This window comes from Sinocyclocheilus anshuiensis, unplaced genomic scaffold (assembly GCF_001515605.1).
Source record: "Sinocyclocheilus anshuiensis isolate Anshui unplaced genomic scaffold, SAMN03320099.WGS_v1.1 scaffold94, whole genome shotgun sequence".
In the NCBI taxonomy this organism is placed as follows: Eukaryota; Metazoa; Chordata; class Actinopteri; order Cypriniformes; family Cyprinidae; genus Sinocyclocheilus; species Sinocyclocheilus anshuiensis.
The window spans coordinates 438168-459144 of NW_015546049.1; the positions used below are offsets into that span (position 1 = coordinate 438168).

The 20977-nt window shown below is 36.3% G+C and overlaps 1 protein-coding gene across 1 annotated transcript in view; it reads right to left on the reverse strand.

The window, feature by feature from the left end:
* The window catches only part of LOC107699095 (dachshund homolog 1-like), a 59390-nt gene that overhangs the window by 12398 nt on the left and 26015 nt on the right, over window positions 1–20977 (reverse strand). The window contains exons 4-6 of the mRNA XM_016500265.1: window positions 10234–10406; window positions 8736–8871; window positions 6933–7067 (exon numbers count right to left, since the gene is read on the reverse strand). Coding sequence (XP_016355751.1) covers window positions 6933–7067; window positions 8736–8871; window positions 10234–10406 — 444 coding nt within the window. The remainder of the gene's footprint in view (window positions 1–6932; window positions 7068–8735; window positions 8872–10233; window positions 10407–20977) is intronic.

Sequence of the window (20977 nt, forward strand, 5' to 3'; positions counted from 1 at the left end):
CCGTTCATGCCAGACTGGGGAGAGAGGTGTTGTAATAATATACAATATGTGAAAAATAATGTGTTTTTCGAACAACCTAGTATGAGAGCCTGTTCTAGTACACCCCCCAAAACAAAATCAAGACTTTGTAAAAGAGCATAATAGGACCCCTTTAAAGGAATAGTCACTGAAAAATACGGAGCCCCACACAACATAAAAACATACATCGTGGACACAAATTAAAAATGTTTTTTACAAAGCATTTTACAATTATTCATTCATTTTGGTGCTGTTTTCACAAGCAAGTTGTACATTTTCAAAACTCTCAGTACAAATGTCACAACAAATCATCAAAAATGCATTTTATTAAAGCATTTAATTATGCTTTGCATGAATCACAAAATCACAAAGTATCCTTTTCATAACACAAAATAAGTGTGTCATCTATGTAAACATTTTATTTACAGTAAGTATAATGAATTATTGTTACAGTACAAGCAATGCAAATCCGATAATATACACAACGTTCAAATTGTGTGTGTGCGTGTGTGTGTGCAAGAGAGAGAGAGAGAGGAGAGAGAACATAAAGCATAGAGCAAGATAGAGTACAAGAGAGATGAAACTATCAATAAATATGTGTCTGTCAGATTGATCAGAGATGCATCCAAAGGAGGGAGACGGATGGCATCAAATACAGAATTTTACATTACAGTATGCCATGTGGGACTGTAAACAGAGGGCATGTTGAAGACTGGTAGAGACTGGCAAATTACTGTCACACTGAAAAGGTGAAACTACAGTATAGACTCATATGGTACAATAACACATTTACTGTATTGGCAGTAAACTCTGTTTTAGCACAAAACCTCATGGCCTTGTCATATCATACCTTTTGATGAAACAGTATGGATTTTATGTCAATTACTTAGGTTAGGTTTTAAAAGATTGACTAGCAGTGTTACAAGTGTGATCAGTTTGGATTCTTGAGTTTTGAAAATGTACACATTTCATGTGAAAACTGCACCAAAACAAATGAAAACAAACAAACAAAAACTGTATATAAATCATGGCCACATTATAGTCTACTAATATCTTCATGTTTAGTTCAATTGTGGCCATGATTTAACTGAATTAAAACGAGTGAATCAAATTAGTACAATGTGGGCACAATTGAACTAAAGTGAAGACTTGAATTAATAAATAGTCGTAAGAACAAATGATTCATGGCCATTATATTTTTCCTTGCATGGCATGCGTTTTGAGTAAAGAACAGTTTAAACTTTGGTCTGTTCCTTAAACAAAGTTATTGTTTGGATTCCAGAGACTCAATGCATACAGTTCAGAAAAGTTCAGAAGTTTGGTGCCTGTAAGATTTTTTTTATGTGTTTGAAAGAAGGCTCTTCTGCTCACCAAGGCTGCATTTATTTAGTTAAAAATACAGTAATATTGTGAAATATTTTTATAATTTAAAATAACTTTTCTAAGTAAATATATTGTAAAGTGTATTTTATTCCTGTGATGCAAATATTTTTTTTTCAATCCACATTCTTAACTGCATGGAAAATGTCTCCATTTATGTTCCACTGAAGACAGTAAGTCACAGGATTGGAATGACATGGGGGTGAAGTTTCTAAAACTGAATCCTCAACCTCACTGCCTTTCTCTTTCCAGTCTTTCATTCAGTCTATAGTTCTGTCTGTATCTATTTCTTTCTGTACGTCCCATTTCTTTATATACATTCTCTTCATTTAACCACAAAAACCAAAAGCATCTCTTGTATTTTTGCTCTTGAATGTCCTTCACTTTAAAAAATGCATTAAAAAGCTCTGCTCAGCTCTTTGCCCAGTATACTGTTAAGTATATACATACCTCAAGATCCATTTAAACAAGTAGGTGCTCAAAACCTCACCTTCCCTTGTGCCTGATAAGGTCTGATTAGATTTACTCACCCCTCCCTTATCTCTGTGGATTCACTTAGCTGACCAAAGCATCTTAATCTCACACTATCTGATCTTCACATCTTGGCAGAAGAGAGATGCCACTGTCACATTCAAGGTGTTTCAAAGAGGAAAAACAATCGGGCTCCCGCTTCCGCTGGCTCTCTCTCACTGTCAACTCCCCTCACTGCCGATCTCCCTCTCTTTGCTCATCTTCCTCCCTCCCTCTCCTCTCCTCTAGGGTTCCTAAAAGCATGGTGTCTGCTGGAATGTGATTAGTGTTGGCCGCCGGAGCACTCAGTGGGAGGAAGCTTGGGCCGTGCCACTGAACTACGGTGCCCAGGAGGGACAATCAGTGCTGAGTTAGCACTACTCTCTTTTCTCTTCTCTGTGCCTTCAAATCTGATTGATCCTCCATTGAATTATTAGGATGTGTGCACTTGCTTTCCAGCAAAAAATCCTGGCAGCCTGTTAGATCATAAATGTATCTCCTCAACCAAGGTCACTTTTTTTCCCTCTTGTTTTGGATTCCCTGGGCTAATGAACTTCTGCGTCCACTGCTAAAGCCCTCCACAGTCAGCATAAGAGAGCGAGCGGAGAATGAATGAAGGATGAAAAGCTCGGAGGCGGATAAAGGACTCGTCTTTGAACTCTTCTGTCTTTGACAAGCCATAAAGAAGAGATACAACTTCTGATCTTCACACTTTCAGCGCTGCCCCTAAAGATTAATTTCAGGAACATGAAGGTGAAATTTATCCTTCAGTCTAGTGACTGGTAAAGGTGTCCTGGCAGTGACTGAGAGTCTAGAATGATGCTCTACAAAGGGAGAGCCATTGATTTTTGAAGTTTCATAAAATCAGCACGCATAAAATTCGAGACGAAACTTCACAAGTGCTCAGCAGGCCTGGAATTGTGCCAAGGGGCTAACTTCAAAATCAAAACTAGTTAAAGGACAGGAGTTTTTATGATAGTGAGCTTAACTTTTCAAATGTATGCAGCCTTTTGTGAAATGAATTTTTTAACAAAAATAAACAATATCATGTGAAGGCATATACATGAATTCCACACTCGAATATGACATTATGTAATTTCGATGTAGTCCATTTCCCTAATAACACGACCAAGCTATCATTACGCTTTCAGACTAAACCTAATGTGTTATGGTAAAGAGTTCACAATTTCACTGGTTAGCATTGACCCATTAGTCCCTGCTGGTTGAAGCCATAACAACACTATTTGGTTCTAAAAAAAAAAAGCATCTTTCTCCATTGACAGACTTTCTGAAGTAGCTGTGAAATCAGACTAAACAACATTTTTTGTCAAGTCCTGCTCCAGCTGACCAACTGCCACTGACATGAATAGAAAATCAGATGGGTAGTGTTCATTTTCAATTTAGTCAATATGTTCTTCAAAAAAAATATTGTAAATGCATCTTTTATGCTGTGATTTTTTTCTTGTCATATTATACTCATCAGTATGTTTTAATTACAATAATTCAATTAGCATCATTATTCGCATTTCTCATTACCAAATTGAAACAAAAAAACAAAACCTACCATTACCATCACGTAATTTTGTTGATGAGACCAACACTGCTAATGGGTTTCTTTCACCAGTTATACTGGTCACTACAGTTCAAGACATTGGGATCAGTACGATTTTTCCATGTTTTCTATAAGTAGTCTCTTCTGCTCATCGAGGCTGTATTTATTTGATCAAAAGTATAGTAAAAGTCAGTAATACTGTGAGATATTACAACAATTCAAATGTTTTCTGACTGAATACATTTTACATGTAATGTACTCCTGTGATTTCCTGTGACCCATTTCAAATGTTTACATGCTTTTCTTCTTTTTGTTCTTAACAGCTCCCACTCGCTGTGGTGGAGCAGTTATGAAATATTGTTCTCGTAAATACTTTCCAGCATTTCACCATTTCATAATAAATATGCACACAAATTACAGTGAAGTGCAACAGTTACCATAGATTGTTCAGCAGTGGTCAAAAAGGATTTAAACATTGAATTTTGAATCAATGTCTTCTTGTGAACTCAGAGATGTGGATTCGGACAGCAATTAAATTACCACATGACCTTGGTGCTTGTCAAATCACAGCACAAGCAATTTGCAATTTGGCCGGGGATATTTACATGGGTTGTGGGAGAAAAACACCAGCATTCTGGATTCGGACAGAAATAAAATCACAGACTAACCCCTGTAAATGTTGAAAATCGCTTAGGTCCCCATGAGAAACAGTTAACTTCAGAATTGGGCTAAAGCTGAATTTTCAGCAGCCATTACTCCAGTCTTCAGTGTCACATGGTCCATGCTGATTTGGTGATTTTCAGCTTTCTTTGATAAGCAGAACAGCATTTATTTGAAATAGACATCTTTTTTTACTGTCACTTTTGATCAAATTAATGCATTCATTTCTTAAAAATAAAGAACTAAATAAATTACCAACCCCAAACTATTGAACGATATTATATATAAACCTTCCTGGTCATAATATATCTCTTCATCATCATCATCACCACCACCTTTTATGTAGTGGCATCAGTGGTTCAAATCCTTTGTTTTATGCGGGGTTTTAGCACCTGTGTGATCTTGGGATTTCGCCAAATCCCGAAAGGCTGTGCTCAGTCACACAAAAGCCCCCCTTTCTGATTTGGGGTGCACTGTCTACTCTCCATGGCACAATGAGGAAATTGTGCTGACTACTCGTCCTTGCAAAGTCCTCATTAGCCTAATGAAAGCCTTCAAACGCAAAAACCAAACAAGGGTTCTGGGAGGTTATTAGGAAAATTACACCTCCAGGAGGGCCAGGGTAAGGGAGTTGGTTGGGAGGGGGGGTCTTGCTCATTACTTCAAGCTCTGCAAATCGCTAACTAATTTAGCCCCACTACTGTGCCATTTCTACCTCTATGGATAATTTTCACAGAAATGTGAGCGAGAGTATTCACTGATTTCTCAGAATACACACATAAAGACTGATCTATGAATAGAAATAAAATATACTGAGTATTAGGTGACACATCAGCAATCATTTCCTGCAGTCAATCTAAACCACTTCTGATAAATGATCTGCTAAGCTAAAGGAAAAAATATCAGACACAATTTTAAATCTGTTTGGGAAAAATGCTTGCGTTTTCCATGATATTTTTTTCCTGGTACGTAATTCTAAACGTGTTTTTATAACATAGAAGGACACAGTAAAAGTGTAGTCATTGCTAAACCTTTTGACCTTGTTGAACTGTAATGTAATGAACTTGTTTTTGCTTCTGAAATAAGCACTTCTGAACTGTTTAAACTGTTATAACCTGGGTTGTTCACCAGTCTCAGACAGAAGGCACCTCCTAAGTAATCATTTTCTAATGCATACTATCTGTATAATCAGTAAAATATGAATCAGTTTTATTTTTAAAATAAACAGCTTATACAAGCCATGTTAATGTTTGATTTATTACAACAAAAGATAATGTTTGTAAACTCTGACATCTCATGGCGTCATTTAATAAAAGAGTATTAGAAATATGATTTATTTAGAAGTAGAATCCCTTGCAAATGCCTTTCAACACAGAATGCAATATAACTGGCATCTAACCTTTTTCTGAGGAAGCCCTCTTTGTTTCATGGCCCGTGTCATGGGTTGCCAGATCCCCCTCTTTTGGTCCTGGTGGTGCACTTGGAGATAGGCCTAACAAGGCGTGGCCAAGAGAAAGACCATTCTGATGTAAATATGCTGATTTGGTGATTTTCAGCTTTCTTTGATAAGCAGAACAGCATTTATTTGAAATAGACATCTTTTTTTACTGTCACTTTTGATCAAATTAATGCATTCATTTCTTAAAAATAAAGAACTAAATAAATTACCAACCCCAAACTATTGAACGATATTATATATAAACCTTCCTGGTCATAATATATCTCTTCATCATCATCATCACCACCACCTTTTATGTAGTGGCATCAGTGGTTCAAATCCTTTGTTTTATGCGGGGTTTTAGCACCTGTGTGATCTTGGGATTTCGCCAAATCCCGAAAGGCTGTGCTCAGTCACACAAAAGCCCCCCTTTCTGATTTGGGGTGCACTGTCTACTCTCCATGGCACAATGAGGAAATTGTGCTGACTACTCGTCCTTGCAAAGTCCTCATTAGCCTAATGAAAGCCTTCAAACGCAAAAACCAAACAAGGGTTCTGGGAGGTTATTAGGAAAATTACACCTCCAGGAGGGCCAGGGTAAGGGAGTTGGTTGGGAGGGGGGGTCTTGCTCATTACTTCAAGCTCTGCAAATCGCTAACTAATTTAGCCCCACTACTGTGCCATTTCTACCTCTATGGATAATTTTCACAGAAATGTGAGCGAGAGTATTCACTGATTTCTCAGAATACACACATAAAGACTGATCTATGAATAGAAATAAAATATACTGAGTATTAGGTGACACATCAGCAATCATTTCCTGCAGTCAATCTAAACCACTTCTGATAAATGATCTGCTAAGCTAAAGGAAAAAATATCAGACACAATTTTAAATCTGTTTGGGAAAAATGCTTGCGTTTTCCATGATATTTTTTTCCTGGTACGTAATTCTAAACGTGTTTTTATAACATAGAAGGACACAGTAAAAGTGTAGTCATTGCTAAACCTTTTGACCTTGTTGAACTGTAATGTAATGAACTTGTTTTTGCTTCTGAAATAAGCACTTCTGAACTGTTTAAACTGTTATAACCTGGGTTGTTCACCAGTCTCAGACAGAAGGCACCTCCTAAGTAATCATTTTCTAATGCATACTATCTGTATAATCAGTAAAATATGAATCAGTTTTATTTTTAAAATAAACAGCTTATACAAGCCATGTTAATGTTTGATTTATTACAACAAAAGATAATGTTTGTAAACTCTGACATCTCATGGCGTCATTTAATAAAAGAGTATTAGAAATAGGATTTATTTAGAAGTAGAATCCCTTGCAAATGCCTTTCAACACAGAATGCAATATAACTGGCATCTAACCTTTTTCTGAGGAAGCCCTCTTTGTTTCATGGCCCGTGTCATGGGTTGCCAGATCCCCCTCTTTTGGTCCTGGTGGTGCACTTGGAGATAGGCCTAACAAGGCGTGGCCAAGAGAAAGACCATTCTGATGTAAATCTAAAGGGAAAGGAGGGGAATATAAACAGATTTTACAAACAAAGGACACAGATACAAAAGCCTGACCTGTGAAGCCCAATGTTCCATTATATTAGTTATTTCATGGTCTATCTGAATACTGGATTCTGATTGGCTGGCAGGTATGCAGTAAAACCGTTTAATGCACAGGTAGTTCCAAGTCAGTTTAATCTCCGTTCTATATTAATGCACTGCTTTAATTGATGCACACTAACCAACACGCATCACTCGCTCACACACACACACACACACACACACAGAGAGAGAGAGAGAGAGATCGCTGATTGCACTGCACACACACAAACTTGTTGTCAACGCTTCCCTGTGATTTTCATTAATAAAATAGCCTAGATACTAGATCGCCACATTATATTCCCCAGCAACGAGGTGGTAAAATCGCTGTTTTTGAAGTAATTGTTTGTACAGAGAGACGCGCAGATGCAGCACACAGGTACACACAACTGTCATCTCTCTCTCTCTCTCTCAAACAATCAATCGATAATTAATTGAAATACATGCTATAATTAATTCAAATAAATGTGGTCTTACCGCACTATTTCATCTCTGTGTATGATTTGAAGCTGGCAGAATGCTAGCGCTAACGTGCCGTAACTGACGAAAATAACTGTCATTTTTACCCATTCGTCAAATATTGTGCTGCAAAGAGCAATACTAGTTTTAACTTGTCTATAACTTGGCAAATGTTTATAATGTTATTAAAGATTTACACAAAAATATTAAGTAGTTTTCAACATTGTTAATAATAAGAAATGTTTCTTGAGCAGCAAATCAGATTTCTGATTTATGAAGGATCATGAGACTGAAAATTCAGCTTTGCCTCCCAGAAATACAATTCATTCCCAGGAACTACAATATATTCAAATACTGTACAAAACAGCTATTTTAAATTATAATAATATTTCTGAATAGTATTGTTTTCAATACTATTTGTGATCAAATAAATAGAGCTTTACAGTGCATATGCCGTGCTTTCAAAAACATTTAAAAAATCATACCTATCCCAAACTTTTGAATGGTACCAAACTTTTGAATGGTAGTGTGGGATGTTTTAATTCAATAATGAATACAGGTAGATAATATTATAGAAGCAATCTCAAAAAGCCTAAAAATGATTACAAGATTTAAACTTCAGTTTTGTCAAAAATAGGATTTAAAACTCCCAAATTATATCATACCACTGATATCTGATATATTGGGTAAGATTTATAATGTGTCTGATAATAGACTGAAAAAAGTAGAGAGCATTATCTGTAATTGCATAGTTTTAGTTCCGGTTAAAGCAATGCACATGAACTGCTCTGATGGCTTTGCTTTTAGTAGATTCTGTGATATCACCTTATTCTTAATTCTAAAAGCACATTTGTAAGGTTAGATGTGTAGTTTCACATTATCATGAGAGCATAGTGCTAAGTGCTCAGGGACCAAACTCTGCTGAAATAGTAAGTTTGGTTTCAGCCATATGAGAGAGGATACAGAGAGAAATGAAAATGTAAAAGTATACATATTATTACAGCTAACATGACACTGATGGCAACTAAAATATTGAAATTACATGCAACGTAGACTTTGTAATAAGACATTGAGGAATAAAACAAAAGACAAGACTTTTATGTGGTCAAGCAGACGTACGTGGCCGGTCAGAAGAGCTCTCTGTGTGGGCAGGAGAGCTGGACACGCTGCTGTTCTGTCTGGAGGATAAGTGGCTCCCTGACCTGCGGCCATCATCCAAAGAGGGTACAGGTGATGGGCTGTCTGGAACTCGCTCCTGAGAGTGAACACACACATTAGTCATCATAATCTGTCAAAGTCTTAATCAAACTGTAATAAATTCTAAAATATTGCAGAATAACTTTCTCTGTTGTGAAAGTTAAATATTGTTCTAAATAGTACACTGCATGAAGAATAAATATAAAGAATAGTTCACTCAAAACATGAACAAATCTGGGTAACACTTTACAATAAGTTTCCATTTGTTAACATTAGTTAACTACATTAGTTAACAATGAAAAATATGTCTAAAGCATTTAATAATCGTAGTTAATGTTGATTCCAACATTTACTAATATTCAAATCAAAAGTTGTAGCCTATATATTAAGGTTATATAATGGACCTGAGCAAACAGTTGTATTTTTAATAACTAACGTTAACAAAGATGAATAAATACGGTAACAAATCTATTGTTATAGTTTTGTTCTATTGTTACAAATCTCATTCTTAATTAATGTTAGGTAATGCATTAAATATAGTTAACAAATGGAACTTTATTGTAAAGTGTTACCAAAATCTGTCATTATTTATTCATTCCAAACCAGAATGCATTTATTTATTTTTAGTGGAATACAAAAAAAAAAGTATTTTTCCATTGATCTTTGATCAAAAGTAGTCTACACAACTAGTGCACTACACTCTAAATAAAATTTCTGTCACCATGGCCACTGTGAGTTGTTCTTGTATGGAAAAAAAAATGTTCCACAAAAAAAATTGATGCACACAATGTTTATTTCCAATGAGCTTTGTTCTCGCGTGTCACACAAGCACATCTGACCCTTTGTTAGCTTTTATGTGCTCTATATATGTGTGCTGATCAATGTTTATTTGCGAGTAAATGCCTAATTTAAATCTCTTCATCATATGAAGGGATCATGTCTCTTCAGGAGACTGGGACTAAATAGCTTGATTCATATGGATTACTTTTATGATGTCTTTATGAAATTTTTGAAGCTTGAAGGATTTGGTGGAATGAACTTTCAATGCCCACATGCAAATGTGCATATATTAAATTTCCATGTATGAAATATAGTGTGAAGTATGAAGTAAAAACATATATATATATATATATATATATATATATAGCCCATACAAAATTAAATAGCCAATATTATCAAATATATTATTTATCAAATATAATAAATAAATGTATGTTTATGTATGTGAAGTAATACAATTGCACATATATGTCATGTACATGTATATCCATCCAAAAATCCTTTAATACATGTTGATATTAAGTAAATAAATGAACAATATGTAGCTAATTAATGTAGTTGACGACTGAATTTTCATTTTTGGGTAAATTTTCTCTTTAAATCTTCTTAAGAACTGTATGCACAGTTTGTGTCCTTGTACCTTAATAACTGACATCACCATTCTGGACGGGACACTCTGGACCTGAGCAGCAGCTGCCATATTGGCAATAGTGCTGAGATGGTTCATCTGGTTCATCGCCATGGTGACCGAGGCAGGAGGCAGACTGACTGGAATCAAGGGATGTGGCATCATCATGAATGGAAGTTCCAAACCTGTACAAAAAAACCATTGAAACACACACAAAATAATTATACCTTAATTAATCACACATAACTACTGTGTAATCTAATACATGTTTCTATATAAAAGCTTTATTGCACTCTAATAAATGTAGTATTTAAAAAAAAAATCAAACTCATTAAAATAACACATGCTGCACCAACAGTCTGGGGATATTAAGAAACACTCATCACACGGTAAGGGAAAACATCTTGTAAATAGTTCCAAATTATGATGCTTCATGTTATGAAATTTCATCAGTTTCTGCTTTGTTAGAGCTCTCTTTAAAGCTGTGCCATTATGGCACAGCATGCCTACGAGTATAACTAGAGCTGCTGGAGTCTGTACTTCAAAGCAATTAGCTGCTTCTCAGACTGCTGCAAACGTCTTCATACATAACAACCCCATGATAAATTAGACCACACACTCTATTTGTAGCACAACAAGCTACGTGACAGCAAGACTGCAGTACATACGCCTGCTGTGTGACCGGTGTTTTGCTTGTTTTAGTGTGCTGATCCAATCCCTCGCAGCACTCTAACAGTGTTATCCTTTATAGGAATGTGAGCGGATATTCTCCAGAGAGGAATAACAGCAGAAAAAAGGAAATGGATCCTCTAACAACTGAACAGGTCAGGGCGTAAGGTTACAGTCAGCCACTCTACGGCCGCCCGTACACCACCGCCACTTTGAAAGCGAAGGATGAAAGAGAGAGAGAGGACATTTTGACAGTTTCTCTCAAAGACTTTTTCATTTCCCATCAGTTGCCTAGAGATGCTCCTGAACTGTGTTGGCCTTGTGGTAATGGATTTACTAGAGTTGATACTCTCGGCAGTAGCGGAGTGATGATGAGAAGGAAGGCCAGGAGATGATGAGCCCTTTGGAGGCGATAGTTTTCAAGACCTTCCATCTCCCTCTGCTTTTCAACCAAATACCAGGCAGCTCTGGGGGTCAGAGGTCACCTCTCTGCCACAGAGACTTGAAGGGCCACTTACAAATGAAAGTTCTCCTCCCTTTCGTCATGACATTTTTAGTCCGAGACTAAAAAAAATAATAAAAAAGACCCTGATTTTCATGAAACAGATGACACGCAGATCAGTCACGGTGATCAGGCGACAGAAAGGAAGTGAAAGGGAGATCAAAGAAAGTCACTGAGTGCTGAGGAGATTGATGTATGGATGCAAAAGGGATCTGAGCCAAGCACAAGCACATGCCAAGAACATGCAAGCTGCTCCGTCTTCTTCGCTAGGCGTCACTAATATTCTTAAAGTCAAAACGACAGTGCCATCCACACATTCGCCTTTTCAAGTGGAATTTAAACTGCCATATTACGCTAGAAAATGCTGATAGGAGCAATATCTGGCCTTCTAAGCACATTCGGGAAAGGGCCAGAGTGGCAAGGAAAAACTAAACCCCTCCCCATCCAAAAAGACAATTTTGAATGAGACTGGAACTCAGCCAAATGCATCAACATCCGTCACCCTTCATCCGTATCTCAAGGGGCCTACGTCTCAGCTTCTGCTGCAAAAAGAATAACAATGCGATTCGCTAGCGTCTGTTAACGCCGCAGTACCACTGAGGCCTGTTTCTGAAACACATGGTGGCCGATATCACTCACGAAGAGCTTTCAATCTTTATTTACCTAAAACAAAAGAGCCCAGGGCTAAAAGAAATTGGAAAAGCGCCATTTAAAAATATCCCCCCACAGCAGTTGCCATTGTGCACTTGAGCCCGAGCTATTGTGGGAGTGTAAATGATTTTGACAGGAAGTTGCAAATTGTATAAATATTTAGCGTTTAATAAAAAAGGAGAAACAAAACAAGCGAACGCTGAGGAAAGGAAACAAAAGAAGTCTAATGACAGGGCTGGGAAGGAGCCAAGTACTCGGCTGGATAAATCCAAACACAACAGGGATCTTGGTACAAATTTGGGCACAAAACTGTTGCGTAAAATGGTGTGGAGAACAACAAAACAACACAGCACCTGGAAAGGATTCAAATGAGAAACAGCAACAAAAAATATACAATGTAGCCTGCAGCTAGAATCAAGTGTGAAGATTTTTACACGCTGATTATCGCGATATTGTTTGAGCTAAATAAGGAATCAGTTCAAACAATGTCTTTACGTCTTTGATTATGGCACAGTCCATGAACAGAGGCGGACAGTAGTGAAGTATTTTTACTTTACTCAAGTAAATTTAAAAAGTATACACTCTGGTCTCCTGAACTTTACTAGAAAAATACTATTTTTGTTACTGTTTTGTGAGATAGAATAGATATGTTAGATAAACTATTATCTGAAATAAAATCAAATGAAAACAGCAAGTTTTAAACACATCAAAGGTGTCCTTAAATTAGTTATTATGGCCTGTCCCACATCAAAAGTGAGTGTTGTATACTGGAGTCTGGACAAAACTGAACTCAAGTCTGAGTCTAAGCCAATATTTTCAGGAGCATTTGGACTTGGCCTGGACTTGGACTTGACTAGTCATATAAAATATGGTCTTAGACTCAGACTTAAGATGGACTTGAGACTGAGTCTGGTCTTGTGCCTTTTCAACTGGATCTAATAATTCAAATCATTTAAAAATATCACAAATTTGACACTGTATTGTAGTAAAACTAATTCTTAAATATTAAAATAAATGAATGAATGACAAAAAAAAAAAAAAAACCGTCAGATTAAAAAAAATCTCACATTTTTTATGCAACCCAGTAACCCAGTGAGGTATGATTTCCCCTAATACAAAAAAAAAATGTAACTTGCCTAAAACTGTGACACCTCTATTAATATTCTTAAATTTTTCATAATTATTGTGTGGACTGAATTCCTTATTTTCAAAAATTTAGCTCTGAGCCTCAAGTTTTTGTATGAAAAATTATCAAACAAATCTCAAATTGAGTCCATTCGAAATTTGCAATCCTGATATACTTGCAACCTTGTTACTCATTCTGCCTTATTTTGTACTCTGTTCTTGGAAAGTGGCAAACTATGCCAAGGCATTTTGGTATATCAGTAGAATTAAGACTACTGTTTGCTGAAAATCCTCTCCTTTTCCGAAATAGCAACATTTGTATAAATATCTACATTTTCTTGTGAGTTTGCCTATGCAACAGAAAAAAAAACTTCAAAAGTTAGATTATACACAGAAATGAGGCTTCTGATTTTCCAAGTGCTACTGGAAACTCTTTCCTCTTTATTGCCACTTTAATCTCAGCCATAAATGTTTCTGCTCTTGTCATGTGCTGTAACCCCCTGCAGGTAATGCAGCAGTTCTCTTTTCCTCAGGCCAACCTCCCCTGAGACAGAGACCACCGGCAGCAGTGTGTGAAAGGAAGAGACTCTATCTGTGACACATACATGTGAGAAGCATTTGTATATCACTGATCCCAGCATACTTCGATTTCTCACACACTACAATATCTCTGATTAATTTTTAGCCTACGATAAAACTTTTTGTTTTCTCAATTTCCCCATTAAAGGCATTTAATGTGTTCCAGCCTGACAGGCGTATATAAAACAGTAGCGATAGACAAGCTTTATTTCCCAGACAAAGGTGCGGTTGCCAGTAAACAGCTGTGGTCTAGGTGTTTAGTCTGTGCGTTTAGCTCTGGTCTTTGTAGTGGTTAGACACCATGGAGTAATTTCCACATTCCCGTCAGCAGGAGGTGGGGGAGGGGATTATGGAAAACCGGAAGTCTCGTTTCTCCTTTAGATGAAATTAATGATGCCTCCATGTGCTTACTGTTGAGTTACTTCCCTTATGGAAATGATCACAAAACAAGCAACAACAACCGCAACGGGGGAGAGAAAGGGATACAAAATAGAGATGGAAAAAGGGGTTATGTGGTGAGGCCCTTGAAGGGTTTGGGGGCCTCGTTCAGGGAAAGTTAATGAAGGCGCAGATATTTTTATACGTAGATGAAAAGAACCTGTGAGGATGTGATTTTCAGTTTTTGGCTGCAAGAGATGAGATGATCTGTGGATGAGAAAAGAAATAAATTGAGCTCAAAATTAATTCTTAATACAGAATATAAGATTTGCTCGGAGCAAAATTGGAGAAGGAAGTATTAAGATGCAGTGTGTTGAACTATAGTGCTCTCCCACACTCCCACTGTTTGTCTGGTCAGAGGAACACGCAGCAGAATTATTGAGTGCTCAAGACAGAGAACATCACACAGACACACACTTTTGCCACCCACAGCCACACAGAGACTCAGAGAGGCATTCGTCCTGACCAGCTGCTTGTGATTACTTGTGTTTACAATGAGCATCAGGCATCTGCTGCGTGTAATCCAAAACACACACACACACACACACACACACACACACACACACACACACACACACAGAGAGAGAGAGAGTGTGTGGAAAAAAAAAAAAAAAAAACATGCACAAAAACGCATAGACATCATTAAAGCACAAACACATAGACTATTAAAATCTGTGTATGGTCATTTTACTGAAAATGCACACATATTAGGGAGAAATGTCAGTGTGAGTCAGTATATAATTTTAATCGGTAAATAATAAACTAAGACAAGTATTGCACTTGTGTGTATTTTTATTAACACCTGTTATTGTTAGTTTGAAATGGGAAGTACTAGAGATGTATGGAGGATGACTTCTATTCAAGTATATTAGTTTCCACAGTTATTTAAAGCAGCACAGCCGCTTTCATTTGTAATGATAAAAAATGTTACTTGTGCTCTAAATTAGCATATTAGAATGATTTATGAAGGATCGTGTGACACTGGCTGGAGACTGGAGCAATGGCTGCTGAAGATTCAGCTTTGCGGTCACAGGAATAATTTACATTGATTTCTTCTTCTTCTTCACATACTTACTTCTTTCATAAAAAAAAGACCCCAAACTTTTGAATGGTGGTGTATTTGGGTGTGTAAACATGTTGTAGGCCTATAATCTCTACATTTATATTTTAAATTCATCTACAAGCAGTGGCTAACAGGGCTATGCTAACCAGCCAAAAAATGATCTCTTGGTCTTGAACCTCACAAAAAAGGGTCAACAAATGGCATGACTTTTTGGACGGACTACTTCACTGGCTGTGATTCTGTTTAGTACCTCTCGTAGTGCAGAAATTACACATGCCTTTCATTTCCAGTTAGCTGCAACCAAACATATAACACCTTTTTTTTTGTTTCTTCAAGGTTGTCCAAGAGTTCAGAAGCACATTTCGGAGAAAACAACTCAATTCAGCTCAACAAACTCTGTGAAAAGTCTCTCCCTTTGCTTTCACACCAATCTCTATGACTCTAATTATAAAAAGTGCCCACTCAGTGTAGCAGTCTTCTCACGTTTCAGCCCTTTTTCCTAAAGCTCACTGTTCACAAGACCGCTTCATTATGGAAAGAAAACCTAAATTCAACCCCAAAAGGGAAACAAGTTTTATTAGAGATGACACTACATCCCCATTCTTATGAGCCAAGACTACATCTAATTATGCATTCTGCAGTAATGGATAAACCTTTTGTTACACAAATGCAGTAAAATGCACCATTCTTTTATACCTACAGCTTTGTTGAAGTTTTGGTTTTAAGACATGGCCTTGGTTTGGATCTCAGAACCTAAAGTCTTTGTCTACATCTGAGCTTTTGTCTTATAAGAATATTTAAGACCATTTCCAATTTACTAAAGGTAATAGAGAATCAAGAGAAAAATCTGTCATCATTTAGTCACTCTCTCCCACCAACCCTTCATTGCTTTATATGAAAAGATTTCATTTATTTTCTTTTTTTCTGAGTGTATAGCAAATATAAACAGAAGCTCGCGTGTGCATATTTGACGCTAAAACACGCTTAGCTGACGCACAACAAAAAATCTCAATGATTCTCACATCAAGCAAGCACATTAGAGTTTCTGTTTTCCATATTTGATGAGTTCTATGTATGTGTGTTGATCAATTTTTATATGGAAATAAAATTGTAATTAAATTTGTTTATCATATAAAGTGATTGCATTTCTTCAGAAGACTTAAACTGATCAATCCATATAGATTACAGTCTCTTGGTCACTATTGGTTATTGTCTGCAATACTGAGGCAATTATGATGTTGTTCATGACTCAGCACTAAAAAATTCCTTTCAGTGGTGAGTTTTTGAGAAAAGTTTGCACCACTCCAGTGATGTCATCTTTCGTTCAGGGACTCCTCTGAGAATTTTCTTTATTCATGCTTCATTTCTATGCTGATTCTAAAATGATGTTATAGGAATTAAAAGGAAAAAGGGGGAAATGTTCCACTTCATTAACCGTTCTTCTTTTATCATCCAGTTTTTCCTGATTATGTTCCCATTTCTTTTCTATTTAGATTTTTTGGGAAAGTTCGGCTTATCTGTCAGCTCAATCCCATGAGAGTGAGAGACAGGCTCTAATGGACATGTGGATGTAGCTGTAGCCCTGGAGACCACGACATATTTCTTGACTTGACATCCTCCATTTTTATATCTTGACATCCTCTTCTCTTCTCTTCTCTTCTCTTCTCTTCTCTTCTCTTCTCTTCTCTTCTCTTCTCTTCCAATTAATAATGCAAATATACTAATATAAACTATAGAGTTATAAATGTATATTATTCATAGTTAGAGTAGCAAAATAAATAGGTTTATCTATGAATTAGTGGTGGCTCAGTGGGTAGCATTGTTGCCTCACAGCAAGAAAGTCACCAGTTTGAATCCCAACTGCATTAAATTATTAGCTAATGAAAAAAAAAAAATCCCAAGAGACCAAATAGTCAATTTATGAAGACAAGCTTCTTGGTAATGTTAATAAATTACCATTAATAAAAGCACATGAATAAATATTGGTATTTTAAATATATTAATACATTTCATTGTCATTAATACAAGTTGATTTTAATCACTTTTTTGCTTTTTCCGTGTTGGGTCACCACTCTATGTCTGATGTAAAAATCAATTTTCTGAAGCAAAACCTGCTGAAAATTACATATCTTAAAAAAAGCCTTGTTGTGTGAGTTTATGATTGAGTACAATACACATAACTGCTTTTCTGCATGCTGTCTTTCACCAACTTAACATCAACAACATCCTTTCCAAATTCCTCCTTGACAGGATGGTGTGACTATATCCAGAGCCCTCCACTTCCTGCTCGGGGGCACAGCTGTTATAAGAACCTCTATTTAAACAGAGATGAGCTCATATCCTGATAATCAGGGCAGAGGGGGGAGCTGCTAAAAACAGTGTCCCAATCACCAACTGGATCAGTGCCACTGGAGTTCCGCTCTAACACTGGCATATCTGTCTAGCCGGCCTCATACATGCTTCACATCCCTACAGATCTGTTCAATCTTCAGGGTTTAGATGTATCACATTTCTCAGACTGTGAGTACTATTCTGGGAAGAGTTTGTGTTTGTCAAATGTAAATAATCATATGACCAGTGGATGAGGGTTCAGGTTCAAAACAAGAGACTGATATTTTCAGATATGACATTTCCGACCGTCATTGTGTCAGTATTAAAATTACAGGCCATAGAACCTTGTAGATGGAAAGAGACAGACATTTTGAAGATGGATAAAACGATAAAGGAAAGAGTGTTCTGCACTGTTCAGCTGTATTAATATTCCACATCAAGAGTCCACACTCAAGGTTATTCTCACTCTAAATTACTGAAGATAAAAAAGCTCCTTCTTATTAGCATTTATGGGTAAAACCTGGCTAATCTTATTCACACTTCTCCCTCTCGTTGTGACATCCTGGCCTCTGTTTTCACTTTTTCCTCCTCAGAAAGGTCACAACCTCATTTTCATGGTATTTTCTTGCTTAAATCTGCTTACAATGCACAGTTTCTGAAAAATAAGCACCGCATCAATGGACATTTTCTAGAAAATAAGCACTGCATCATAGAATAATGGCAAGTTCTCTCTTTTATTAAAGCGGCTATATGTAACTTTTTTTACTTTAAAAAGCTTTTAAATCCAAGTTTAATGTGCATAGCTAACTATATGTGTAAGTAATTCATATTGGGTTGGTTTAAAAAAAATTACTGTATTTTACCAAACTGTATTTTTGAGTGTCCCAACATGCCACCATCGGCACAACCAATGACAATGAGTTTGGGGCATGACTTCCTGTTGTACCAACCAGTGCCAGACAAGGGAGTGTTTGGAAAACCTGTCTGAATCAAATCACTGCTTTGGGAATTAGTATTATACATCTCCTTTAAACATGAAATAATAAATGTTGCATGAAAAGGCAACCCAATATGCTTCAAGCGAAATCAAAGAACAACCATGTATGTCATAATTTCAAACAAAATCTGTCAAAAACAAAGGTGTTTTTGAGTTTTGGTGGTTCAAAATAGCAACTTTCCAGAAAACATTTACGCTGACTGTTAAACATCTTCAAACTGCTACTGGTCCATGTCAATTACATAATAGGTGAGTGTTCTCTGGGGCTGAAAATCTTTTCAGGTTTATTTGTTAACTTAAGTCGGAGAAGGTAAGACATGAGAAAAACACGAATTGCAGAGCTGGTGCAATATACTGCTCTTTTCTCATTGCTGTCTTTTGTGTGTGTGTGTGTGTGTGTTGTGTTATTGTAAAGACAGTGCACATTATGTTTAAATACTTATCTAAACACTGTTCTCAGAAGCGAAAACAGCATAATGTTGAGCAGCTAATTTCAACTTTTTTCTGAAGCAAAGAGCAAATAAGGAGTATTGGGGCCTTATACTTCACAAACTGTATTTAATATACCGGTCATCTTTTCTGTGCACTTCAAAGTGTGGGGACCGGAGATTTTAAGGTTGTAAAAAGATGCAAAAGCATCATAAATGTAGCACAGAAGTAATCTGTTTGACTATGCGCTATATTTCAAGCCAGTTGAACATATCCCTTACGAAAAAGAAGTTTATTCAAGTATGCTATTAGTATACTTCTTTTAAACTAAAAATAGGAAAGTATACTTTCAGTCTACTTTTTATGTACTTCTCAGAAATATACTTAAAATTGATATTTAAGTATACATGACTTATACTTAGAAAAAGTCTAAATATATTAGAGCTATAACTACTTGTGCTCCGGGAATCCATGTTTTCATTGTTATACCGTAGGGGGCACTATTACACATCTTCTGTACAGAATTTCCAAAACACAAGCGAAGAAGAAACCGAAACACCAGATGCTTCCACATGTAGGGACATAGTAGTATACTTAAAGGGGTCATTGGATGCAAAATTCACTTTACAAGTTGTTTGAACATAAATGTGTGTTGGAAGTGTGTGTACACATCCATCCTATAATGATAAAAATCCACCTAATCAGCAGAGCTCATTACCATTTAAAGCAACATGGACTAGAATGGCTTTCTGAAAACAGAGCTGTTTTTGACAGGTTAAAAAAAAGGTGTTTTTTACACTACCATTGATAATTTTTAACCAAATTATGTTATAGACTTTTCATTAAGAGCCTAAAGAATCATATCAACTTGTGGAAAATGGGCATCCGATGACCCCTTTAAAGTATGATGTAAAGTTCACTTAAAGAAAACTTACGAGTATACTTTCAGTATAGAACTACTAAACTAGTAGTTTACTGAGACTATACTTTAAAGTGTACTAAAATGCTACAAGTATTTAATCAGTAATCTATCAGTATACCAATAAGTTCACTTTTAGTATAGTTGCAGTCAGTGTTGGGGAAAGTTACTTTTAAAAGTAATGAATTACAATATTGCGTTACTTCCTAAAAGAGTAACTAATCACGTTACTTAGTTACTTTTTATTGAAAGTAATGCGTTACGTTACTTTTGCGTTACTTTTTCTCATCTGCTTTGGCCTCATTTTTCTCTCTTCGGAAACAAACAAAAAAAAAACACAAATGTTATGTTTATCTAAAGTCTTTTTTGCTTATGGTTGATCATCAAAGGCCAGCAGCAAAGACATTGGTTAATAAAATGGAATTAAATACATAAAGGATATTTGTGTTATTTAATATGTTTGCATCATGTCCTGAGTTTGCATTTGACGGGGGACAATTGAGGGTACTCATACATAACAATTACAAAAGGTGAAAACATTTACTGACTTTTGAACAGGATGATGATGTGTAAATTTTTCTTATTTTGATTAAAGATCATATTATTTTCATTTAGTACTGCACTTCAGAAGCTACATAAATACATACATGTTTCCCAGAAGTCAAAATAAGGAAAATTTACCCTGATCATCCATTTCAAAAAGTTTACACCCTCCAGCTCGTAATGCATTGTGTTGCCTTCTTGAGCATCAGTAAATGTCTTCACCTTTTGTAATTGTTATGTATGAGTACCCTCAATTGTCCTCAGAGTGAAAAGATGGATCTCAAAATCATACAGTCATTGCTGGAAAGCAGTCAAATATGCAGAAGATGCTGGAAAACCAAAGAATGTGCAGGAGCTGGAGGATTTTTCTGAAGAACAGCAGGCTGTTGAACTGTTCAGGACAAACAAGAGACTCATGAACAACTAACACAAAGCATAAAAACAGTCATGGATCATCCAGGAAATGGCACACATTATTAAGATTTAAGGGTATGTATTTATATATATATA